The 25,548-nt window shown below is 37.1% G+C and overlaps 1 protein-coding gene across 2 annotated transcripts; it reads right to left on the reverse strand.

The window, feature by feature from the left end:
* Positions 1-9,999: 9,999 nt before the first annotated feature.
* LOC113231045 lies at positions 10,000-25,158 on the reverse strand. Of its 2 annotated transcripts, none has more exons than XM_026465206.1 (7): positions 24,139-25,158; positions 19,617-20,029; positions 17,548-17,703; positions 17,104-17,235; positions 16,173-16,719; positions 13,482-13,657; positions 10,000-11,220 (listed from the first exon to the last, which is right to left on the reverse strand). In XM_026465206.1, exons 1-7 carry the CDS (start codon positions 25,153-25,155, stop codon positions 10,803-10,805), a joined length of 2,859 nt encoding a protein of 952 aa, XP_026320991.1. In that variant the 5' UTR covers positions 25,156-25,158; the 3' UTR covers positions 10,000-10,802. The 2 variants fall into 2 exon arrangements, with proteins under 2 accessions (XP_026320991.1, XP_026320990.1); XM_026465205.1 differs by having other exon boundaries at positions 10,006-11,220; positions 16,173-16,734.
* Between the last annotated feature and the right edge of the window lie 390 nt (positions 25,159-25,548).

A 25,548-nucleotide genomic window follows, 5' to 3' on the forward strand; every position in this document is an offset into this window, starting at 1 on the left:
TAATGTATTTTTCCATACGAATGAACCAATTTTGAAAACATTTACTCCACTCCTCCGTGACAATCTATGAAACATATTTTTCATAGTTTTCGACAGCCTCTACAGGTGATGAAAATCGTTAAATCGTTGACCACGTAACTGGTTCTTAATAATAATAAATACATAATATAACATCAATCATGGTTGCATATGAAGGTTGAACCAAATAAAAAAACTAATTGGTTGTCATTTTCCGTTACCGTCATATTTCGCGGACCGTGACGTGTTCCCACTATGTCGTCACGTTTTATTATCGTTGGACGACTGTCGTGTCTAGCCTGTTCCCATATCACGACGATCTGTCGTGGACGATTTTTTATCGTTGAACGACTGTCGTGACAAGCTGTTCCCACTAGATCGTAACGACAATTTATCGTTTCACGACAGCCTCCTTGCCGATCTCTGGCTACGACCCAATGCTACTGCAAAGCGAGCAGAGGGCGCGGGGTACAAGAGGGGAGGGCAGGGAGCAGAATACGTGCGGACAGTAGGACGTGACGACAATAGGAGCTGCGACAATCTGTCGTCACGTTTTTGTCGTCTGACGACTGTCGTTCTAGCTGTTCCCACTGTGACGACAGGTTGTAACGACAAAAAATCGTGAACGATAGTTAATCGTGTCGTGCTATATGTGAACAACTTCATTGAAATATACAAGCCACGACACTGTACACTGCACGACAATCTGTCGTCACGACATAGTGGGAACGCGCCCTTACAGAAGCAGTAAAAAAAAAATTGTTTGTCAAGTTCCTAATTTCTTGTTCGTTAAATGTTTTTCAGTTAAAAAGAGTTAAATATTATGTATACGTTTGATTGACAGCTATCAGTTTTTGTTATAATTAAAACTTAAATTCCTGATGTCATGTTTTAAGTATTTTACATTTATCGAGTTCTTAGATTTTTGCGATTGTTACACATAGGAAATGAAACTATTTTTCTGGATTTAAATCTAAAAAATAATATATTTGTTTTTTCAAACAAACCGACGTTTCGGGTCCTTTACAAGTCTATGGTCACGGACCGTGACCATGGGACATATGGGTGGTATAGTTTACATTTAAATTAAATTCCTTTTTTTACGTACACGTTAGTACACTTCTTAAATGGCAGTGCCACTCAGAGCTTTAAATCGCAAAGATCTGAGGAGCATTGACTTGTCGACTTATGTCTCAAAGTGACGGGCGTAGTGACAGTGCCTTTAGATTATGGGTAAGTGTGGTACACAACTTGTTCACCCCGTCACTTGATATCATAAATATGCCAGTTTTAGTAACAGTAGAGCTCCTTGTCCAGGCAGTTCGTCTAGGGAAGTACTGCCACCTTACCATTTCTGCCGCCAAGCAGTAATGTTAACATTACTGTGTTCCGGTTTGAAAGGGTAAAGGTGCTGGTGAAATTACAGGCACATGGGACTTGGCAACTTATGTTTCAGGGTGTTGGGCGCAGTGACAGTGCCCCTCGGATCGTTGCGGTTTAAAGATCTGAGTGGCACTGCAATTGTTATGGACAGGCGTGAGCTTACCATCAGGCGCACGATTTGTTCGTCCCGTCACATGATGTTGTAAAAAAAGCTAGTTGTTAACTTGTACGTGGGGAGCACAATAAGTTTCCGGAATGAATAAGAAAAAATACATATAAATGGTCAGAAATGAACTTATTGTTGCTCAAAATATTCTCCGTTAGCGTTAATGCACTTTTTCACACGAATGAACCAATTTTGAAAACATTTATGCCACTCCTCCATGACAATCTCTGAAACACATTTTTCATACTCTTCGAAAGCCTCTTCAGGTGACGAAAATCGTTGACCGAGTAATTGCTTCTTAATTTTCGAAAATAAATAAAAGTCACATGGTGCCAGGTCGGGAGTGTACGCGGTATGGCTCTTCGGGTCAAGGTTGTTCACCTTCGAAAATTCATTTGTCTGTCTGGCTTATTTTTATGGGGTTTGTCAATAAATTCCGGCAAACAAATGGTACCATACCAATCACTATTCACAGTACGACTATTCTCCAAAGCAGCAGTAGCCACGTGTCCAGTTTTATTAAAAAAAGAAGTAATCATCCGCTTAGAGGCACTTTGCACGCGCGCCACTTTGGTTGGTTTCTGCTGTTTTGGGATCGTAACTATAAATCCATGTTTCGTCACCTGTTACTATGTCCCACACCAAATTTGACGCCCCTTCGTTGAATCTGGTAAGCATGGCATTGCATCAAGTGACGCTATCCGTTGTCAGTTATGATCATACGGCGCACAGCATCGATGTTTTTGTTGTTCATAGCAGTGGACGGGCGACCATCACGAAATTCGTGACTGAGATTCACGCGACCGCGTTTGAATTCTGCAAACCAGCTATAAATAGTCGTCTTGCATGGTGCTTCATCGCTAAAAACAGTTTGAAGCCGAGCGAAGCTCCGCTGAGCTGTTAAATTACACTTAGTCATAGAAAATCAAACTACGAAAATTTTCACGAGTTAAATCCATGGTGATGTAGACAACCAGTTTCTAAAATGACGGCACAATGTAAAAATAAGTGACAGCAGATGAAGTAAACTGTATTCTACAGCCAAAGAGTTCCATTTTCAAATGTGATAATGACTTTTTAAATACCTATAGTTTATGTAAGTAGCCAGTTCCGGAAACTTATAGTGCGCCCTATGTGCCTACTTCATTTACTCTACTTTAATGCTTCTTCTGTCACACCCAATACTCGATACCGTCGTCTGGGTTGGAATACAGAGCTTTATTTACCTAATTTCGATTGTTACTTTCCATTCAATATCATCTTCACACTAACCATCTCTTATCAATAGACTACCCAGCCAGCTACAGAAATTATTTAACTTTTATTATTATCGCCTTCGTCTTAATCACATTCGCCTTCATTCCTTTTCTTTCAGATTGACGTAGGTACCTACAACCTCAGATTACATTGTTTTGTAATCTAAGCCTACAACAAATAACTTTTAGTTTTCGCATCAAACGTCTCGGAAGATGCGTCATTAGCTAAATTCTTGTTTTAGCAGCAATGGTTTCCTTCTAATTGCCCATTCCTCAGTTTCAGAATCTTATATCATTTTCCAGTCTATCCATATCCATATCATCAACAAAATTTAAAGTATTTACTTTATCAAAAAGCTATAAAATGTGTTAGACTTATACTAAGTTTAAAAATTGTTTCAAATCACTTTGAAAGGCATGAGTTGCAATTCGCATTCATGGTTTAACCACATGTAACACATTTTTGCAAAATTCACATATGCTTTGTGAAAACATGTTTTTTTATTTAACCATTACTACCATTTTTTTTAATGATATTAGTGAAAATAATATTAAACGTGAAATTCCAAGGCTTAAGATTGCATTCATAAGTCATTTTACGATTTTCTGTCGGTTAACTCATTTATGCAGAACACGGTCCAAGAACGGTTATCTTATCAGAAATTATAACGTTAGCTATGATTTTGATTGCATATATATTGTTCTATTAGCAGACTATTAAAATAACACTTTGTTCTTTTAATTCCTCTGATTATGCGACATAGTATGTATCTAATATTAAAAATTTTATTTATTGTGAATATTACACGGTGTTACAGTTTACGAACTAATACACCATGAAACTAAGCTAATTAACAAATAATAATAAGAAAAACAATACCTTTTAATAATACACTCGATTCCCACCGCACAATTTCAAGTATTCACACAACCAATCTCCACGCAAGCAGATCACACTAGATAAATAGACAGTACCATTTTACTGACAACTATGTGATAAATAATTATTATTACGGTACCTAGGTACTTTACTTGTTAGTATATATATATATATATATATATAGATAGATTAATATATATATATATAGAGAATAGTAAGAGTACCTAAAACTTAATTTCCTTATAGCACATGAGTTGTATTCATATAAAGAAATAGAATAGCGACGATTATGTATTAGTCGCTTCTGAATACTGGGTAAAATCGTACTTCTTACGCATTTGCGACAAAATATCAATCAGGTTCGGCAGTTACTATTGGAAAAGGCGATTACAACGACGATCAACAATTGTACTCAAAGTAAAACACTTATTATACTCGATCATTTCGCACGTTCACACCATACGAAATGCTACGTAAACTTAATTTTCCTGTAATACCATTCGTTCCATTTGATTATGACTAAGGCTCCATTTACATTGCGGTGGAATGAAATTCTTGCAACGAAATAGTATAATATAACATTATGAATTTTGTTTATTTGTTGAAACTTTTTTGCACAATACAATAAAAGTACAAATGGCGTACTTAATGCCGTAAGGCATTCTCTACCAGTTCGCCATTGGGTTAAACAGCAAAAAAGACAATAGGTAGGTTTGGGCTACACTTACGATAAAATAATATAGCCAAAATTTTTTAAAGATTCGATAGATTTCGTTACGCAAGCGTAACGAGCATTTGAAAGGTGGAGCAAGAACGCGTTCCAAAGACGGATTGCTACTTTGTATCAATTGTGTAACAGCAAACTATTACAGATAGGCGGCAAAATATAGATTACGCGTCTTCCGGAGATTTCTCCCGCAGTCTCTAGAATTAAACCAACTACCATTTCGTATCTAGTTTGTATGTTACACATGTTAGATTACATAATAATGAATGATAAATTTAAGTATGCTATATAACCCGCCCGTGTTTTCACTAGGGTTTTACCCGAAGCGCCGAGTTTTAACCCATTTCTGCCCAAAATCGTGGGCAGAAACGAAGAGTACAGAATTTGGTATAATTCCAACACTAACAACATAATATACAATAACTTGTAACAAATTTTTATATTTTTATTACACGAAGAAGAGGCATCTCCACATAATACCCACCACCTGTCAATCCTGTGGATTCTCAATGAAGATCGATTCAAGCGCGTACGATCTAAAGTTTTTTTGTATCAATTTATTGATGAATTTTTCAAGCGAATCTATTCAATAGAAAGGTAAATCGAACTGTCCTGATAATAAAGCAACAAATATTTTGTAATAATATGTATAATTAAATTTGAACGAAACTCAATTCACAACAAATATTTAGACGTAAATAGTTTTCGCCCTCGATTTCGGGTTTTATCCCGATTTAAACCCGGCGTTAACAAAGCGTCGGGTTAAATCCCGGGCGCTTGCCCATCTCTGGCTACGACCTAACGCTACTGCAAAGCGAGCCGAGGGCGCGAGGTACGAGAGGGGAGGGCAGGGCGCAGAATATGAGCGGATAGCGATAAATAAAACGTGACGACAATAGGAGCTACGACAATCTGTCGTCACGTTTTTATTGCGACTTTTTTATCGTCTGACGACTGTCGTTCTAGCTGTTACCACTGTGACGACAGTTTGTCGTTGTAACGATAAAAAATCGTGAACGATAGTTAATCGTGTCGTGCTATATGTGAAAAACTTTATTTAACAAGCTACGAGACACTGTAAACTGCACGACAAGCTGTCGTCACGACATAGTGGGAACGCGCCCTAATAATAAAGTAAGTTGCTAATTGCTACAACGCACCAGAACTGTCAAGAGTTTGTCTCTAACGGCCGAAGGAATGTAGTTGTTATACGGGAAGAATATATTGTTTTAGTGTGTGTCTGCAGTTTTAGAGAGTTCACACAATAGACATAAAATTCATTGTGCTGTATACAATTTCGTTACCAAAATTAGTTTCCATTCCGTTCCGCAGCAATGTAAATTGACCTTAACAACGCAAGCAAAACAGGCTTACCTGTTTTACACGCATGCACTAGTTATTACGTTTTATAAACAATTACATTTCTGCCGCCAAGCAGTAATGTGAGCACTACTGCGATCCTGTTTTGAAGGGTAAGGAAAATTACAGGCACATTGGACTTGTCAACTTATGTCTCAGGCTTATGGGCGCACTGGCAGTTTCCCTCAGTTCTTAAATTTAAATTAATAAAGATTTAAAGCTCCGAGTGGCTTTGAAAATGTTATGGACAGGTGTGTGTAGCACCAGGCACATGACAAGTTCGTCCTGTCGTTTGGTATCATATTTTTTTTTATTTATAACTTTGCAGGAAATAAAAAACGATATTGAGACGAAAAAATAATTTATTTAGCATCAATAACACCTGAGATCATGCTCAGCAATAGTAAACACATATTACAATAGTCATACGAGTCCACGCTTCAAATTAAAGTGACGTCATTTATACAAAAGAGAGCGACAGTAAGCCTGCCGCGGGCCTATTAAAAATACAGCCACAACAAAAGCATATGAAATAAAAATTCACTAATCTAAGTAATAGTTTCGGCGGCAGGGACCTCGGAAGCAATTATGAGCGTTGATGCTGTGGAGGGGGAGCTACCGTAGTTGAAAAAAAAAAGTTTGATTTATCTTAAGTGCCTCCGTGGCCGAACGGTTACCATGCTGTACAGCCACGCAAAGGTTCTGGGTTCGATGCCCAGGCCGGGAGAAATATGTGTATGGCCTACATTTATTTCACTCGTGAGTTTGGGTGTCATTTGTGGTTGTCTATGTGTGTGTCCATGGCACCGGAGACACAGGGTTTCCCTAGTGCGCGGCTATGAGTATGTTATGTTCTCCCGGATAAATACATACATAATTCGAACCACTTTTCATTTTCAATATTAAATGCCCTTAGCTAAAACAATGCTTAATTGATCAAGAACTATTATGAACTTAGAAACTGGTATACTAAACGTCGTTTCCTTAAGTCCTTATTCAAAATTTTTATTTAAAAAACCGCAGAAAACTTTTACTACTGGAATTACTTTAAAATACAACTCGACTTCCTAGGTCGGAGGTAGAGACTTTGTCTTTGAAATCCGCAATTCGAAAAAAATATTAAATAATATTTGGTGGTTTTAACAACTATATCGCTCTTTGTAGCTATGTCTATGCATGTATCTATATATGTGGAACACCTTTTTCCAACCTATGAGAGAATATCAGATAGATAAGAAACGATATCACTTGAGCAACGAACATAAGAATTGTAGTAATTCGGTGCTCAAGACTGTTTGGACAGCAATGTACGGAATAATATAATAATGTTAATGTACCACACAACCACACCAATTACCTGGTCTCAAATTCACTCTGGGACATTACTCAAAACACCTAGACCAGAGCCAATTTACAAAACGTCCATTCCCAAAATTGATTTTACAAAATATTGAAACCGTGGTGTCGCCGAGGTCGTCGTAATATCAGTGTCAGCCAGGTGCCAGGTGACTAATTTGGTAGGCACTGTTTTCAGTCAACTTGTTACTGAATATCGCCAGAAAAGTCTTGTTGAAATTATCCCATGTGCAGCGCGACATAACTGTTACGTAAACTGTCACTCCTCCCGCACTGCGCAGCTACCTCAGGAACCGACTCAGTTAAGCGGTAGGCCTGTACCTGCTTGAATGAAACCGACCTATAAACCCTGCATCTTCCACTCTCTGATGTATAAATGACGCCATAATATAATAAGTACAGTCGTTTTATGCTATCATATGAATAATTTTACTAATAAGAAATATGACTTGTCACTTTCCTACATTTCACAATCTTCACACAAAGTCATATAACTAAAACAAAATAAAACTATAAGACAAAACAACATTAAAATTAGGACTGACGGAAGCACATATTTCCTACACTTCGTTTGCATATCGTGAAGAAAAAGCTTGTACTCAAATTTAGCTTATATTAAAGTATGCGTAAAAGTAAGTTTCAAAAGTCACCGCAAGTAAAATAGAAAAAGAAATCCGCCACAAAGATTTTAAATGTTACAAAGTTTTCATAATAAAAAATAAATATGTAAAGTATTTACAAATCTGTCTTAAGGTTATACTATAGTTAAGAGCATATTCCAGCACTGCCTGAAGTTGCCAGTGACGCATCGTTCGTAGATCATAGCAGTATCCCTGCTTTCCCCTCCTTACCCTCATTACCTGATTAGGCCCGTCTCTACTTTAGCCACTCAAATACAGTACATTAGCGCGTTTGAACGTGCTCGCCCGCCTTATGAAGAGATGTCGTTTTTTCTTTAACCAACGGCAATTCGTCATTTAATGAATGGAATATTCTTTTCATCACAATTCACACTCGCTCGTAGTTGTACGACGTATTTGTATCAAACGACCGTAGGGCGGTAATTATTTGTTTTTAATTATCAACGCTCCCGCCAGGCGCCCGCTGGAAGCGCGGATAAACAGCCCAGAATGTTGATTATTTGATATTTATTAAAAGTAATATAAACGGAAACGATTTTTTATTTCATTCATACGTAAAGTTAAAACAATTATTTCTAAATGAAAAAAATATTATAAGATATTTTTCTGACGTACAAACGCCAGCACATCAAGCTACACATTGACGTATCTTGTTCCGTTGCACTGGAGGCGATTTTCGAACAAAAATGTGTAGTCTGGTGTACTGTTGTCCGTATTTTTGAAATTTTGTAAATATAGTATCAATAACTAATGTTTTTAAGTTTAATTTGACTTTTTAATTTTTAACTTCCTTCTTTCCTTCTTCGCAAGTATGAGGAAAAACAGCAACTACACTTCAGGTCATTGCAATCTATCCCTCTGTTCGTAATAGCCTTCTTACCGCCCGTATGATACCATGTATTATCATTGCCCATTAAAATTACTATGACAGTAGAGATAAGCATGTATTTTACATCGCCTATCTACTTACAGAAAATAACGAAATCTCATTGGTTATTTGAACACGTCTTCTTTCATTTCCGAATCGATGACCTAAGTTTTCACACGAGCAGGCTGAATAACTTTACACGTATAAACAACTCATTAGAGTCTATCGTAAGTTGCTCGTTAACACTTTAATTTGACCAATCGCCCTGCCGCATTTTACGGGGCGCGGGAAGGAAGCGCATGCGATTGGTCGAATTCGTTGCTATAGGATGGCGATGATTCGTCGAGGCGTATCCTCCCGTGCCCAGTCAAGGGAGAGTCGAGCTTATAACGATTAGCATCAACACACACTAATCTACGACATGTTGCGAACACGTTTCTAATAGTAATCGTGTTTTTTTTGTATTCATAAGCGTATGTTGATCTATAGCAATAATTATAATGATTATATAGATTGATCGCAATTCCCGTCATTTTATTAAATATTAACTATGTTACGCGCAGAGATTAAATATGGACGTTTGTTTAGCTAGGGTATGTAGTAGAGTATTTATTATGGCTACTGACTGACGTTTACATTTCATAATTAACACGCATAAACTATTATGCTTTATGATAATTCGCCACGAGATAATTGTTATAATTTAGATTTTTATACTTGCAAACGCAGTACGATGAATATAAATGGATCAAACTCAATTATATTCACTAGATAGGATGCAGAAATTATAAACTTATTTTGTAACTGTAAACTTCTACAAATAGTCAGTAATAAAATAAGTATAGTTTATACTAATAAATCATAGCAAATAAAGACTAATAACAAAATAAAAACTAATAAATAAAGTATCGTCGTTTGTACACTATGTACAAACGACGATCTTACATATGAAGTGACCAGGGAAAGAATGGTCAAAGTCACTTAACCACGTTTTGAGTTACTACTGTGAGAGCGCTGGAGTTCTGCTGACTGTTCAGTAGGATTGTAATGTAGCCAGGAGAGTAGTAGTAGTTACCGCAGCCGTCGCAGCCTCTTACTTAGTAAGTTTAAAGTTCAAAGTTGCAAAAGGGTGGTAATAAATCCAGTTTTATAAATATTTATTCCAGTTTTAACAATATTTATGATCTTCAAAATGTTTATCGTATAAGAGTTTTTTGGTAACTGGTAAATGGCTCAAAGAGTAGACGTGTTCGCTGCCGCGATCGGGCAGGGAGTGACAATTGAACGAAATAAAATCAGAATGCGAGGCAAAAGAACTATGGAAATTCAAAATTTAAATACGAGTGGCCAGGAACCGGTGAAAGGCGATAAAATGGTGGGATGACGGTGCCAGGAGGTCACACCGTCACAACGCTGAGCGTATTTTGCATAAATCAGAAAAATGCTAATAAGGTTCAATGTCAATGTAGAAAAGTTAAAAATGATTTAAAATGTTTTTTAGTTAAAATGGATTACATAGCGTTACATTTATGTTAGCTTTGACTTTTTCAGGTAGTATTTGACACGCACTTTTTCACCAATACTCAAAAATTCTCCAAATTCTTTTTTCCTAAAAATCTCCTGAAGTGACTTTGGTCATTCTTTCCCTGGACTCTTCATATTACTTTCTTGATCCTGTCTATACTATAAACGTTACGTAAACTAAATGTAAACAAACTGTTGATGTATTTAATGAGGCATTATGGCTTGGCACCAAAAATGATTTAAAATAATTATATAATTGTTGTACTCAGTAATTGGATGAATAATGGGTCGAGGATGATTCAAATGAAGAGTTCAATTATTACGAATATTTATCGACTGCAATCACTAGCTGCTGGCAACACTTTTTCGCAATGAACTCTTATTTTACTCCGTCTTCAAAAAAGACAGACTATAATTACCTAAACCTTTATACTAAAGTGAATATCATTTTGAGTTTGATCCATTAATACACGTCCGTAGAATTAATGCATACGCATGTATAAAAATCAGTACAGACACTAGACTATTTTGTTACTGCCAGTTAATATACAACCCGTGTTTTTTATAAATGAGTTATATACAACTAGTCAGTAATCAATAACAATCTACTTATAATTAGAAACCTCACCTCTTAGGGAACTCAACGTTGTCAAAGCTTATCTGTCTCTTAGCTCGCATCTTTGCCGCTTCCTCGAACGAAGGCATCGAGTTGGACTTGAAAAGGGCGCTTTTATCCATTCTATCTATCATGGACATTCCACTACTGGAATTAGAGCTCGAGTCTATATTAACAAGTTTGTCCTGTAAGATATTCTTCGAAGCACTCCTAGGTTGTTCCTGTTTAACATTAACGACGTAATTTTCTTTAATCTGTGAGGTGAAAGAGGACGTACTGGCCTTGGATTTTAATTGTTGATAGGCTGTGGCTGATATGTAGCCGGTGACTTTTGACGATTCGTTTGCAATCTTCATTTGTTCCTCTTGAAAGCAGTCTTCGACGGAGCGCCCCTGGATTATTGCAAATACGTATTGACGAGCCAACCTGGGGACAAAAATTAATGTAAAATAAATTTATAGGTCTATAGAATAAAATTGTAACTGTGTTGCATTTTGACAAAGCGAATTCCTGTTTTTATTATGGATTAAAAGATTTTTTTATGATACCGAGGGACGGGACGAACGAGTATTGAGTCTGATGGTAAGCGATTCGTCTGTACTTAACAGTTGCAATGCCACTCTGACTTCAAATCACGAAGATCTGAGGGGCACTGCGCCCGTCATCCTGAGACATAAGTTGACAAGTCCCATGTGCCTATAAATTCACCAGCGCCATTACCCTTCAAAACCGGAACGCAGTAACGCTCACAATACGGCTTGATGGCAGAAATAGGTAAGGTGGCAGTACTTCCCAGGACGAACTCTTTCACAAGGAGCTCTATTACTACTAAATTTATTATGGTTGACAGGACTCGAACCAGCGCCTGTTGCCACATCGGAGAGACCGCTCTTACCAACTGAGCTATAGCTAAAAAATGCAAAATTCTGATTGTCATGAAACCGAAATGTAAACGAATATAGGTATTACTTAATTTGAAATTTATTTGTCAACCCCATTGCAATTTAGTATCTACAGTTACTATAGCTCTAAAATCAGTTGATGGTGTTTTGAACGGTAAGAACAAAAAGTCGAATAATTGATACAAATTCTCTAGGGAAAGTTGTTAAGTAATATGTGTATAATTATCTAGCGTAGTTGTAGCCTAGCCTAGTTGGAAGGAAAGTAAAGGCCCAGTCTATGTAATATATTTCAGAAGTAGAAATGAAAAAGCTGTAACAAATAAAATGATATGAAAAAAGAACAATTGGTATAATGCACACACTCATTACGTAGACACACTCATAGCCCCACACTATGGAAACCCTGTATCGCGGTTGCCATAGATATACACATAGATAACCACAAATTACACCCAAACTCACACAAGTGAAATAAATGTAGGCCATACAAATATTTCTTCCGGCCCGGATATCGAACCCGGGACCTCTGCGTGGTAGTCCAGCATGTAGTGCTATAAAACACTCCCTACTGAAAACAATACTCACCCCAAAAGGGACTATTTATATGATTTAACAGCTAACTAACCATTCGAAATTTTAAGTGTTTTTTTTTTACATGACAGATAGATGACTCCATTCCACCTGACGTAAAGTGGAAAATGGAATCCAAACTTGAAGGAACATAGTGCAGTGTTGATACAATCACTGCCCTAGCCATCTCCACCCTGCATGCCTACAAAATGCCTCTTGAAGACTGATCGAATACGTGCCCTGGAAGGCAATTCCATTTCTCAACTGTGCGACAGAGGAAGGTGCCACCAAATCTGTTAGGTCGCGATGGAATACGGCTAGTTGTAAAACTATGACTAGTAAGTTGCCAAGAACCAGTAAAGAAGGTCATAAAACATTACCATTTACATTTACCACTTGAAAATTTTAATTAGTTTTGTAACTTAGAAAATTAATAATAATAACGCACATACTCAACATAGCCCCGCACTAGGGAAAACCCTGTGACACGGGTGCCATGGACACACACATAGACAACCACACATTAGACCCAAATTCCCGAGATAAATAAATGTAGGCCATACAAATCTTTCGGCCCGGGAATCGAACCTGGGACCTCTGCGTGGCAGTCCGGCATGGTAACCGTTCAACTACGGAGGCAGTAAATTGTGTTTCTTACAACTAAAACATTACGGAAGATCGGAAATTCCTGTCCCAGGTGGATGACACCTACTACGAAGTCCCAACTTTGTGTAAATACAATTAAAAAAACAGAAATTTATTTTTATCGTTTTTTTCTTTTTATATATATAACAATCTCACCTGATTGTTAAGCGACGATGGAACGCGTTTGCCTAAAAATGCCTGTCCATTCTAGCCTTGAATAGCCCTAAATTGTACGTTTCGGGAAACACAGACACCGGTAGAGTATTCCATTCATTTCCCCTATGCATCAGAAAGGAGCAAGCAAAGCGCTTAATGCGAATAGGTGGAATATCAACGACATAAGAATGGAGTGCTCCGGACCTTTTAGTCGACCGAAGGAGGAAGGGTGAGGGTGGAACTAAATTGAAAAGTTGCAGCGCACACTACCCGAAATGTATCCGATAGAAAACCGGTAGGCCACTTTCCTGCGATGGTCCAGATTTTGTAGCTTCGACTCCACAAGAGATCATATCATAACGAGGCAGGTAGACGACGGAGTCAGCGTCGTCACAAAGTGTCAATGATACTCACTTGAGCATAGTCTCGGAAGTGGAGGCCTTGGGCGCAGCGAACCTGGCGGCGTGCGGCGGCAGCGTGAGCAGCCGACGCGTGAGTCGCGCCAGACACGACGCCTTCTCGCGGAAGCCGGGCGACGACATGCGCCAGCCGTGCACGCGCAGCGCTTCCGACACGGCCCACAGGAGTTTCTGAAGCCCATCAATACATTACATGTTTTTCACTACTCATGGTCTTAACGTTCGTTTTTATGCTGGGTGTAGGCTGCATAAAATACGATTTTATGCTAGAGCATAAAATCGTAGTAAAATTTTAAACGTAATTTATACGTCGTTTAAAATCGAGGCAATGACGCCTGCGCAAAAGCTAAAGAAAAACGTTTTGTTTTTTCTTATCAATGGCGTTGCCTTCGCGTTTAGACAATTAAAAGGTTCGAAAAACAGAATTACAGATTATGAAAAAGGTAATAATATATTCTTTATTGCAAAAAAAAAATACATCAGAAAACTTAATTATAGAAAACGTGAGCAAAAGTGACTTATCTCTAAAAGAGATCTCTTCCAGACAACCCAATACAGTGAGAACAAAGGTCATAAGCGGGCAACACTGTGCAAGTAAAAAAGGACAAAAATAATAAACTTAGCACGTACACACATATAATAAAAGACATTATATATATATATATATATATATATATATATATATATATATAGATATATATAAAACATAAAATACACATATAAGATAATCATCTTGGAGAATTCAGCAAGAAAGTGCGCTATCAACCTTTTTTAGAAGGAAGCGATCGACGGACTAGATTGGATGTGAGAAGGGAGTCTGTTCCACAACTGCACTGCTCGAGAAGAAAAAGAGTTAAAAAATCAATTTGTATTGCAGCTGGGACGAACGAGCATCTTAGTGATGCAAGGACGTCTTGAGCGGATGGGAGGGGGCAGCAGCTTAAACCGGGAACGAAGGTAGGAGGGGGAGTTATGGTCATTAAGTATATTAAAAAGTGTGGACAGGATATGCAAATCACGGCGGCGGCGAACTGGCAGCCATTTTAAACGAGTGCGAAATTCGGAGACATGATCATATTTACGCAATCCGAAAATAAATCGGATAGCTAGGTTCTGTAGGCGCTCTAGTTTGCTCAGAAGCTCTCCGGTTAAATCCAAGTAACCAACGTCGGCGTCATAGTCTAGTATGGGAAGAAGAAGGGTTTGCGCAAGCATAATTTTGGTATGAAAAGGGGAAAGTATTGGAATCGTTTGAGAGAATGGAATGAGTAGTGCATTCGTTTACTGACCTCATTAACATGAGAAGTCCAGAATAAGGTGCTGTCCATTACTAACCCCAAATTTTTTACCTTGTCAGTATATGCAATAGTAGTTCCATCGTATACCAACGCAGGTACCGCAGGGACCAATCCAACTTGCACCTTAATCTGCTACTACCTACAATCATGTCTTGAGACTTAGCGGGATTAACCAGGAGACCAAATGACTTAGTCATGACTGAATGGCACACAAATCGAAACTGAGAGCCGCTATAGTCGGAGATACCTCGCCCACCTCAAAGTTGCGATAGAGTTGAAGATCGTCAGCATACACATGGAAGGGAGAAGAAATTACACGGGCAATATTATTAATAAAAATGGAAAAGAGTAAGGGAGAAAGTACGCCGCCTTGAGGCACACCAGCAGTTAAGTTAGACCAAGATGACGAACCGTCATTGGTTTTCACACATTGCTAGCGACCGAAGAGATAAGAAGAGAACCATTTTAAAACAGGAGAGGGGATATTAACAGCCTGAAGGGTACCAAGGAGGATATCAAAGTCAACAGAGTTAAAAGCACTGCTGAAATCCAACAAAGCAATGGCAGTGAGTTTCGTTTCATCCATAGCACGACGTATGTCTTCTGTAATGTTTAGCAATGCTCCAACAGTACTGTGAGAAGGACGGAAGGCAGATTGAAACGGACATATAAGGTTATTGGAGGTGAGGTGAGAATAAAGTTGTTTATGGCCAATGGATTCTAGGGCTTTCGAGAGAATGGAGAGAATGGAAACAGGACGGTATTGTGAGAAAGATGTAGGCTTGGGAACTTTAGGGAGAGGTATAACAAAAGCCTTTTTCCATTGTGTAGGAAAAACATTGCACGAGAGAGAGAAATTTATAATGTGTTATAACAGGCGCAATGTCCTCCAACACAGGAAGAATCATGTCAAGGCTCAAATTGTCACTGCCTTGGTGGAGATAGAGCGGATACTTTTCTTTACAAGATCCTCTGAGACGATCTCAAAAGTGAAAGGACAATAAAAAACAATAGGACAATAGAAAAGTAAGAGTATTAGATTTAGTAAGACGGTTAAGGATGATTGGCGGCGTAGAAAAATGGGAGTTCAAGGAATTGAGATCCACATTGTTGTGGCAAGTATCCATAGAAGACTTGCCTACACCAATCGAGTGCAGAAATTTCCATACCTGAGCCTGGGAGAGATCTTGAATACACGAAAGAATGTAGCGACGTTTAGCATCCCTGCACATTCTGTTGCAGAGATTTCGTAATTTTTTGTAAGTAATAATTTTTGGTAAGGAATTTGAATGATAAAGGTTATAGTAGATTGGGTTGGTAAGTAGCTATTAGGGCAAAAACATATATCGGCAAAACAGAGTAAATAAGAAAGAAATTCAAAAGCTCACCTTCTTATGCGTCTCATTCAAATCCACGCTATTTTTGCTAGCAAAGACCTCCGACGATCGTCGATACAGCGTCGAGCTCTGCTCCGTACCAATGCTGTCGCCTCCAAAAGAAAGACTCTTCGCGATTTTACTTCTATTATTTTCCCCTACATCATCGAAACTCCTCTTTCGCTTCAGAAACTGGTCGCTCTGAGTACCATCTGAGCTTTTCGTCTCAGCTGTTATTGGAGAACCGAATAAAGCTCTTCGGGATTTCATTGCCTGTGTAGGAACAGAGGTACAAGGTGCTTGTGGTACTGATTTTCGATTCTCCGGACTTATGAATAGAGCTCGTTTTATAAAGTTCTCTCTTGGTTGCGATCTGGTTACGTGCTCACTTTGTGATCGATTTTCGTCCATTATCAATCTTCTCATTGCCTTTTTCTTAGTGGAGCTTTTGGGAGTTTTTCCGGGCGTTTTCTTGCCTGGTGTTTTGCGTGTGGGAGTCTTTTTGCCTGGTGTACGGCGGTATCTGGGGCTTTTTCGTTCGGCAGAGCTGATCAGCTTTCTGTGTGGGAAGTAACTTAAAAAAAACCTTTGTTAGATTGCGTGTTCAAAAATGACATTTTGCGATTAGACTGTTTTCGATCGGAGATTTCGCGATCAGACATTTCGCATTTGGCATGATGGGATATTGTTCGAATGGACACTTGGTGTTTGGATGCAAAAATTAAATTACTTTATATACAATAATACAGTGATTAAATGGATGAACGAATACCATTACGCCATCCTTTTTACACTCTGTTGAGACTCAACTGCCATTGTAACTATTGCAATATGATTCCAATGGAGTTTGAACGGAATTACAATGACTAGTGGCTTCAAGAAAATTTGCAGAAATAGGATCAAGGTTAAGTGCAATTGTCTGACATCTGAAAAAGCAACTTACTTCTTGTCAATATAGACCATCTTAGCAGTGGATGAGTGAGCTTTCTCGCTGATGGTAGCTGCGTTGCAGAACGCTTGTCGCCGACGGGCCAAATGGGACAGACGACGACCAGGTGATTTGGTTTGAGCCAATCTGAAATGTTTGATATATTAATCACAATTCATCGCCTAATTGTTGATTTGCAGCTATAGTCCATTTCACACAGGATGAGTCCTGGGACACTTCCAATTTTTATGTTACACACATACTATTTCTAACTACATTCTCAACCAGCCAGTTTAGCATGAGCCCAAATACAAAAATTATCTCTTCTCTTGCTCATGTTAAGCCTGCAGGTTACAAAAGAAGTAGTAAATTTGTCATGTTGTGCCAAAAACAAACAATATTTGTAACAATTGTAATTTTAAATAAAAGTTATATATTCAAAGAAATAGATATAATTACTTGAGTCTCAAAGCCCTCCTCTTGCTGGCACTGCTAGGCGACTGTGAGCTACCGGAGTGGACGTTGACACTGGTGTCCGTTTCAACTCCGACATATCTCTCGCCGTAGCGAAGGGCTAGTAGTTCGAATTTTTCCGAGTATGGGGTCAAGTTATAGCTGAAAATGATAAAAAATGAAGGTTATAAATTTATAATACCAAGTGAGGAGACGAACTAGATATGTGTGTGGTGGTAAGCGACACGCCTGACCATAGCAGTGGCAGTGCCACTGAGAGCTTTATAACGCAAATATCTGAGGGGCACTGCCACTCTGCCGGCCACTGACTAAAACGCGGCTAAGTGTCAAATGCTCAAATAACTTTTTACGTTTTAAACAGCAAAAAATGGAGCACCAAATTCTCTTTAAACAGTTATAATTAGCTCACGTGTTCGACTTATCGGAACTTACCCTAACGATGCATAGCTGAAATATCATAAATAAAAAAAAATATATTTGTATATACATCATTTCAATAAGAAAGACGATATCCGTAATGTTAACCTTAGAGCTAAGTCCAAACTCATGGTACCACGACGGGTAACTATACGTTTTTACAATAAGATTCCGGAGCATATATTAAGTTTATAATTTCCTAAGTTTAAAAACTACATTAAAAATATTTTGATCGAAAAATCATATTACAAAATTGAAGACTACGTGTTAGATAAATATGTATGGAAAGACGACACGGCTCCAGAATCCACACAAATTTGATTTAAAGTGTATTCCATAGCATTTAAGTTTATTTGAAAAGTGTAATCCCTAGTTTCTTGCTCGTTCTTCTCAGGGAGGTCAGCGTAGCGAACGAGCAGTAGCTTAAATGTGACGTTTTCAAATGTAAATTTGTTTTATCTATGGAATAAATAATCTTTGACTTTGACTTTGACTTCATTAAACAATTTCAATATTCTGAAAACGGGGTTTTAGTTTTTATGATATCTCTTTATCCCTTTGAATTTTTTTAAGGTTTAAAGTTTGTTATCCCTTGAAAATAAATAAATAAAATCTCAAAAAATTATTTTGTCAATTAACCGCCTTTTAGTTAGCGGTCGTCAGCACTGTGCCCGTCACTCTGAGACATAAGTTAACAAGTCTCATGTGCCTGTGTAATTTCCCTAAACCCGTTAAAACCGGAACGCAGTAATGTGAGCATTACTTCTTAGTAGCAGAATTAGTTAAGCTCTTAGCGAGGACGCAAGCATGTTTCGGTCGAATAGTTATTTATTTATCATTACATGACAAACCTAACGCAACAGTGTAGCTAAAATCATCACTCTGTAATATAAGTTGACAAGTCCCAATGTGCCTGCAATTTCACCAGCACCCTTAGGGTGCATTTATTCGATACGAATTTCATCGCGCTTACGCCGCGCGGAGACCGCGTTGCCGCCGCGCAGTGACCGCTTGCATGTAACTGTCATGGCAAAGTACGCTTTATTTATTTAGCATTTATGTTTTAACATAAATCAACATCCCGGTAATGTTCATATTACCGCTTGACGGCAGAAATAGATAAGGTGGCAGTATCCCTGGACGAACTCGTTTCACAAGCAGCACCAAGAAAAAAAAATCAATAGTTCTCAACTGACTGGACAATTGGAAGTAATGGGATTTTCTAAATTTATAATATCTAATGACGGGACGAACAAGTCGTGCGCCTGGTGGTAAGCTATACGCCTATCCATAACAGTTTCCATAAGAGCTTTAAATCGCAAAGATCTGAGGGGCACTGCCACTGCACACGTCGCCCTGAGACATAAGTTGACAAGTCCTATGTGCCTGTAATTTCACCAGCACCCTTAGCCTTTAAAACCGGAACGCGGTAATGCTAACATAACTAATTTGGCGGCAGAAATAGGTAAGGTGGCAGTACTTCCCTGGACTACCTCTTTCACAAGAAACTCTATTGCTACTAGCCTATATCTGTGAGTGTAGTACTTACTTACCAATTATGCAAAATTGTTCAGGAAATCATTGATCGGTGAATTTGAGTTAAAACCATTTGTATAAAAAATAAATTAAATACTTACTATACATCATGATATCGGCATTTCAAGGCTTCAGGCCATGCACTCTCCTTAGCTTCAATCTCACAACACATTTTCAAATCAATAGTTTTATCCGCACTCGTATCTAATTCAGACTTTATCTCTTTAGATATTGAATTCACTTTCGAATCGTCTGATTTTTCTACATCTACAGAATGTTTATCAAGAACTTCTGCATGATTCTCTGTTTTAATTTCTGTAGTAACTTCCGACTTATACATTATTTCTGGTATATGAACAAATGACACTCTCTTAGAGGGCGTTGTAGAAGGTTCTGCAACTTTTGTGCTTTCTTGAAAGGCGGGTAGGAAACAGTAATACTTTTTAAGCATATCTGTGACATCTAATTTGACGGTCGTCACTGAAGGTGGTGGTAGTACTCCTTGGAGGGTTTCCTGAATCAACAAAAAGTTATCATTAGATGTATTATATAAATGGAGACTGTGTAAGGAAAGAAAGTCATAAACACATAATCAAATAAGACTAGGGCTCATGACCTCAATTAAAGGTATCTGGTATTACAAACTTAAAAAATGTTATAATTTGTTTGGTAAACAAATTTCACCTATAATCAGATATTATTTAACTTATTTCTTAAGCATAAAGACGTAGATTTTCATGTAAACGAAAAACTAAAATCTCTAGGAGTTGTTTTCATTTTCTAACTAAAGGTAAGTTTTGAAAAATGATGCAGCACATTATTATACACATTCATAATTTGAATTTTTTTTTCAATTTAATTTTACGAGTTTCTAAGTTCCAGTTTGTGCATATAACAAAAGCGAAAAGGTTTTTTCTACTTATCAATTATTTATAATTTATTGTTTACTACTACTACCTACTTACTACGTTATAGTTTATTTATTAGAATTAAATGCCATAGTAATTAGATCAATTGAGGCTACCAGCACAAAAGTGATGTAACCCACATCCAGTTATTTTTCTACAATATTACTTTAAATGATTACTATTTTCATGTATAAAAAATATTTAATTGTTAAGTTGCTTTCAAATAACGAAAATAGACAGGCAAAATAAAAATAGACCTGTAAAGGGCCCGAAATAGTTTCATTTCCTATGAAAATAGAATGCGAATTGTATAAAATATTCAGGTCTGCTAAGTCTGCAAATTTTTTGAAACCACTGGTCAATGTTGTAATTACATTGAGATTATATTGCAATTATGATAATATATTATGTTATTCTGCTAAAATCTAGTTACAACAGCAGTTGACACCTTAATAAAGTTTTCATTCATTCAGTCACTAATGATCTAAGTTGTCTTTATCACTTAACGGTTCATGTTGCTTTTCTTTTAGCAAAAAAAGTCCCACCATGGAAATGACTATGCATATCTTAATTTTCATATAGTTTTATCAGCAATATAGCCTTCAAACTAAAGCCTTCAACACGTCAAATATAAGTATGCTTCAGAGTAAATGGACTTGCCATTGAATAGCAGGATATCGAAAAAAATGCCAATAGTCTTAAATTTTTTCAGAATGCCATATGCACAAAATCTTGCCATGAACTCTATCGACACACAACTAAAATGATTTAAAATTAGCAGATTTGAGGCTCTGGCAATTGGTGTCATTGGCATTACATTATTATATAAAAGGCAGAATCAAGAATGTGCTGAATCAAATAAAAGTGCACCAGCATTACATATTGCTATGGTTGAAGAGATCTCGCGCTTAATGCCGTTTTCGCGCAAGTCGCGTTCAGTCGTATTAGCCCTACATATTATGGATTTTTTCCTTTTCAATCTGCCTAATCAATCTTTAAAAGATTACAGAAATGCAGAAGTTAACTATTACGGCATAATAGGCAACATTGTTTTTAGATTACAGTACCAAACATCTATATGTGTTGTAGAGTGTAGCATCTTACTGTTTGATAGTAGATAACCTAAATGATTTAACTGACCTAATGCAATGTAATTAATATTCTAGCATCCAGCTAAGGCACAAGGTGTATGTATAAGTATGACGACGTTAAAATTACATTATCCAAAGATTACTTACATTCATTCTATATATGCTCCCTAGTGGTTAACTACACCTAAAAAGATCTCAACACCCTACTAGTTCTGTATGATTTATACAGGATGCCGTTATGCTAAGTTAGCTCACATACCCATGTCGTTTTATGATATCAAATGACGAGACGAACAAGTCATGTGCTTGGTGGTGAACAACACACCTGCCAATAGCACTTGCAGTGCCACTCAAACCTTTAAACTGCAAAGACTTTACCAGGGGCATTGACATTGTGCCCGTCATCCTGAGACATAAGTTGATAAGTCACATGTGCCTGTAATTTCACTCTTACCATTAAAACTGGAATGCTCACATTGCTTTGCTATGGGTTGTGGCCTAAACCCCTGGAGGACCCTGACCCAGCACAAAAAAATGGGTTAATAATGATGTTTAAATGTAAAGTTTTTTATAGTTGTTGGTACACATATGTCCTAAATAATTAAATGGCTGGCATTACTACAAATAAGAAATGTTATGTGTGAAGTAATGAAGCCAATGAAATGAGTTCTTAATGGTTACACCTATTACATTAAAAACACATTCAAACGCACAGAAGTGTAGAAACTATTACTTTTTACCAATTATTAATTATTAAATTAATATTTACATTTTACCAATTATTGTATATGAAACTACATATTCCATGCTACAGAGTCCATGGGAGCTGTAAAGAGCCCGAAGAGTAGGTATGTTTAAAAACCAATAACTACAACAAACATACGTGATTTAGATAAGAACTTGATAAATATTGTATGTTCAATTCTTATTACTATTTCCTTATGGTGGCTACTATAGGCCAGTGTTTGATGAATGGTGTGAACTACTATTGATCTAGATTACCAATGTTTATGCAGCAGCAAGGTATTTATAGTTCCTATTCTAGTAAACAGTACAACTTTGACAGTTGAACATCTTGAAAACCTGTGACTTTAGCGAATTTGTCAAATATCTTTCCTAATCTAATTAAATTTTCTTCAATCGTTTCGGAAGACAATTCTACACATTTAAAAATATATCAAAATGGAGGAAAGGAGCTTGGTAAGACTCCGTGATAGAAAATTCTAGCGTTTAAAAAAGAATTTTTTGCACTGGGTGCCATTCGTCAATTCTATCACCACCACCATTTTAGGGTCTAGGAAAAGAATGGTACGTCTTTTGGGGAGGCTCCTTTCATGCACCAACAAAGTAGTAATAATGTTACTTATGATACAAAACTTTTATTCCAATCACAATAAAATATCGAGTTCTTAGGTTTTCACAACTGTTACATGTAGGAAATGAGAGTATTTTTTGGGTCTAAACCAAGGTTTGGGGCCCTTTACAGATCCTGAACCTTTAGAGGTTTGGGTTTGAAAAAAGAAACATGTGATTTAGATACGAAAAAATACTTTCATTTCGTACAACACCTTTAATATAGTTATTGCCAATTACACATCAAAAATATAAAAGAAAATACAATAGGTACACTAATTCTGGGACTTCTTAGGAAGGTATTATATATATATATATATATGTGTGTGTGTTATACTTACATATTACAATTCAGTGGATTTGGCAACTATGTCTGTGAACTTACTTTAAAAGACTTCTATTGCACAAATAGTTATAGATTCTCTTTTCTCTCTTAATAAGTATTTTATATAGAATGTTTTAGCATAATGTTAATTTAAAAATAAACAGATTATTGTGCATGCAGTGCTCTCCTCTAAGTAATGGGGCTATTGTACAATTATCTTATTGTAATGTATATTGTACTCATTGTTGGCTAACCAAATATATTAATAAATAATAAATAAATTCTGCTTATTCCGATCTCGGATTATTACCATATAAAACAGACACCTTCTTTTAGTATAAAAACAGGGTCAAAGATGTGTAAAACAATGTGAAGACAATAAAGTAATCTAATTACTATTGCATAATATTAACAATAATGTGCCAGACAACAACCAAATAGGAAATTTTCTGTACTATGAGTACTAGAGCAGCACAACCCTTTATAGAGCATTATTGAATTTTTTTAAATCTTATTTTTAATAAGCCTGTAACACTTGGGTGTCAACATCGGCCTTGTGATGTCAATCCCTATGGATTATTCTACTATATAGTGTCGCGACGTAGAGTGAGACAAGACCTGACATATGAGTATAGAGTTTTAGCCCTCTTTGCCAACGGGTCACACAACACAACAATTAACTCCCTAACCTGAAAAATATCCCCTATTGATATTGGCTACTTAGAGCCACATTCCAATAAATGTAGCATATCTTCATGTTTGTTACAGGATCTACATAGTGGAGATTCCTTTTTATTAGATGGTAGAACTTATTTAAGGGAAGGTGACTAATAGAGAAGTTTATTCCCAAATTGGTCCTCCTAACTTGGGACATTCGCACCCACAGTCAAACCATTGGTCTAAGATGGATACACTAAATAGTGTGGACATATAATTTACAACTTACCTCAAGTTTCCTGACTCTCCTCCTGTCAAAAGTCTCTACATCTTTTAAAAAGGCCCAGAATGGTGCTGGAGCTTCCTGTATCTCCCTATCATCATCCCCATCGGAAAACATATCTGGAGATCTCACACCACTGTCAAAGGATGCTTCTAGGGATGAATAACTCTGGTCAGAGTTCCATTTTACGCTATCTTCATTTACCACGGACTGACCATTTTTGTTGCATTCTTCATATTGTGAATCACCTGTGCTGTCATTTGTTTTCTCTACCAAGGTTTTACTTGTGTCAGAGCTTGTGCTTGAAATATTTGACTTTTCAGATGTAGAATTCTTGTCCAATTCAATAGCCACATTGCTATCGTTATCAAATATAGATTGCTGTAGTGATTGCGACTTTTCTTCCTTGTCTAGAGCTATTCTAGTGGTAAGCTCAGTTATAGGATCTACAATCGGTTTCAGTTTTTGAATATGCTTAATGGTTCCGTTGAATGATAATTCACTAATAGGCAGTTTAAAGACACTCTCCGAGGGTCTTACGTCACGAAACAAAGGCACACTGTCTACAGCATTGTTACTGTTCTCCATTGTTGAGGTAATAAATATTGGTTGTTTGAAACAGTCAGGTTTTGAGTCGTCAGATGATACTGGGATATCAGTATTGTTAGACTTCTCGGTAAAAGTGCTATGCTCCGCAGTGGCTGAAGAATTCTCCAGCAGTGAAGGTCCTGGAGACGGACGGCTGTCCTTACAATAATCACCCTCCAAATTCAAAGGTCTATCTATATCGATATTCTCGTCAATTCTAGACGGATTGCATTCAATATCTACTTCGTAATGTTTATTTACGGGCAAATGGACGTTACCGTCACATGAACTGTCGTATTCACGGTGCGTTTCTTGATCACCGTCGCGATTCTCGCTTACAAAACTATCCACCACATTGAAACTCCGCAAATAACGCTCGTATAGTGATAATCTGTCGCTCATCGAGTTACAATTCGTGTCTCCAAACGGTTCCATCACGACTCTCTTCGAAACCGCGATGTAAGATTTTGTTCCATGTTAAGACTAGTATTTTTATAGCTTAACATTCTACATTTTAACAAAAAAATAAGTAATGACTTCCCTAATGATTAAATTGCAAAATGAAATAAAATAAATACGCTTCACCAAACGCCCGACTGCCACATTTGGCGTTTAGTGATACCACAATTGCGAAATCGTGAAAATCGACTGCCGGAAGAAATTTAATAATTTTATTTATAATTAGATTCTTATCAGATTGAATGTCGGTATTTTACCAATATATGAATTTTTTATATAATTGAAAAACTAAAATCATATTTTAAAAGGAAACCTAAACAATAAACTTCAACTTTTCATAAATCGAAAGTAAATGGAAAATGCAATTGG

Source organism: Hyposmocoma kahamanoa, unplaced genomic scaffold (assembly GCF_003589595.1).
Source record: "Hyposmocoma kahamanoa isolate Upper Pololo Valley unplaced genomic scaffold, ASM358959v1 64, whole genome shotgun sequence".
Taxonomy (NCBI): Eukaryota; Metazoa; Arthropoda; class Insecta; order Lepidoptera; family Cosmopterigidae; genus Hyposmocoma; species Hyposmocoma kahamanoa.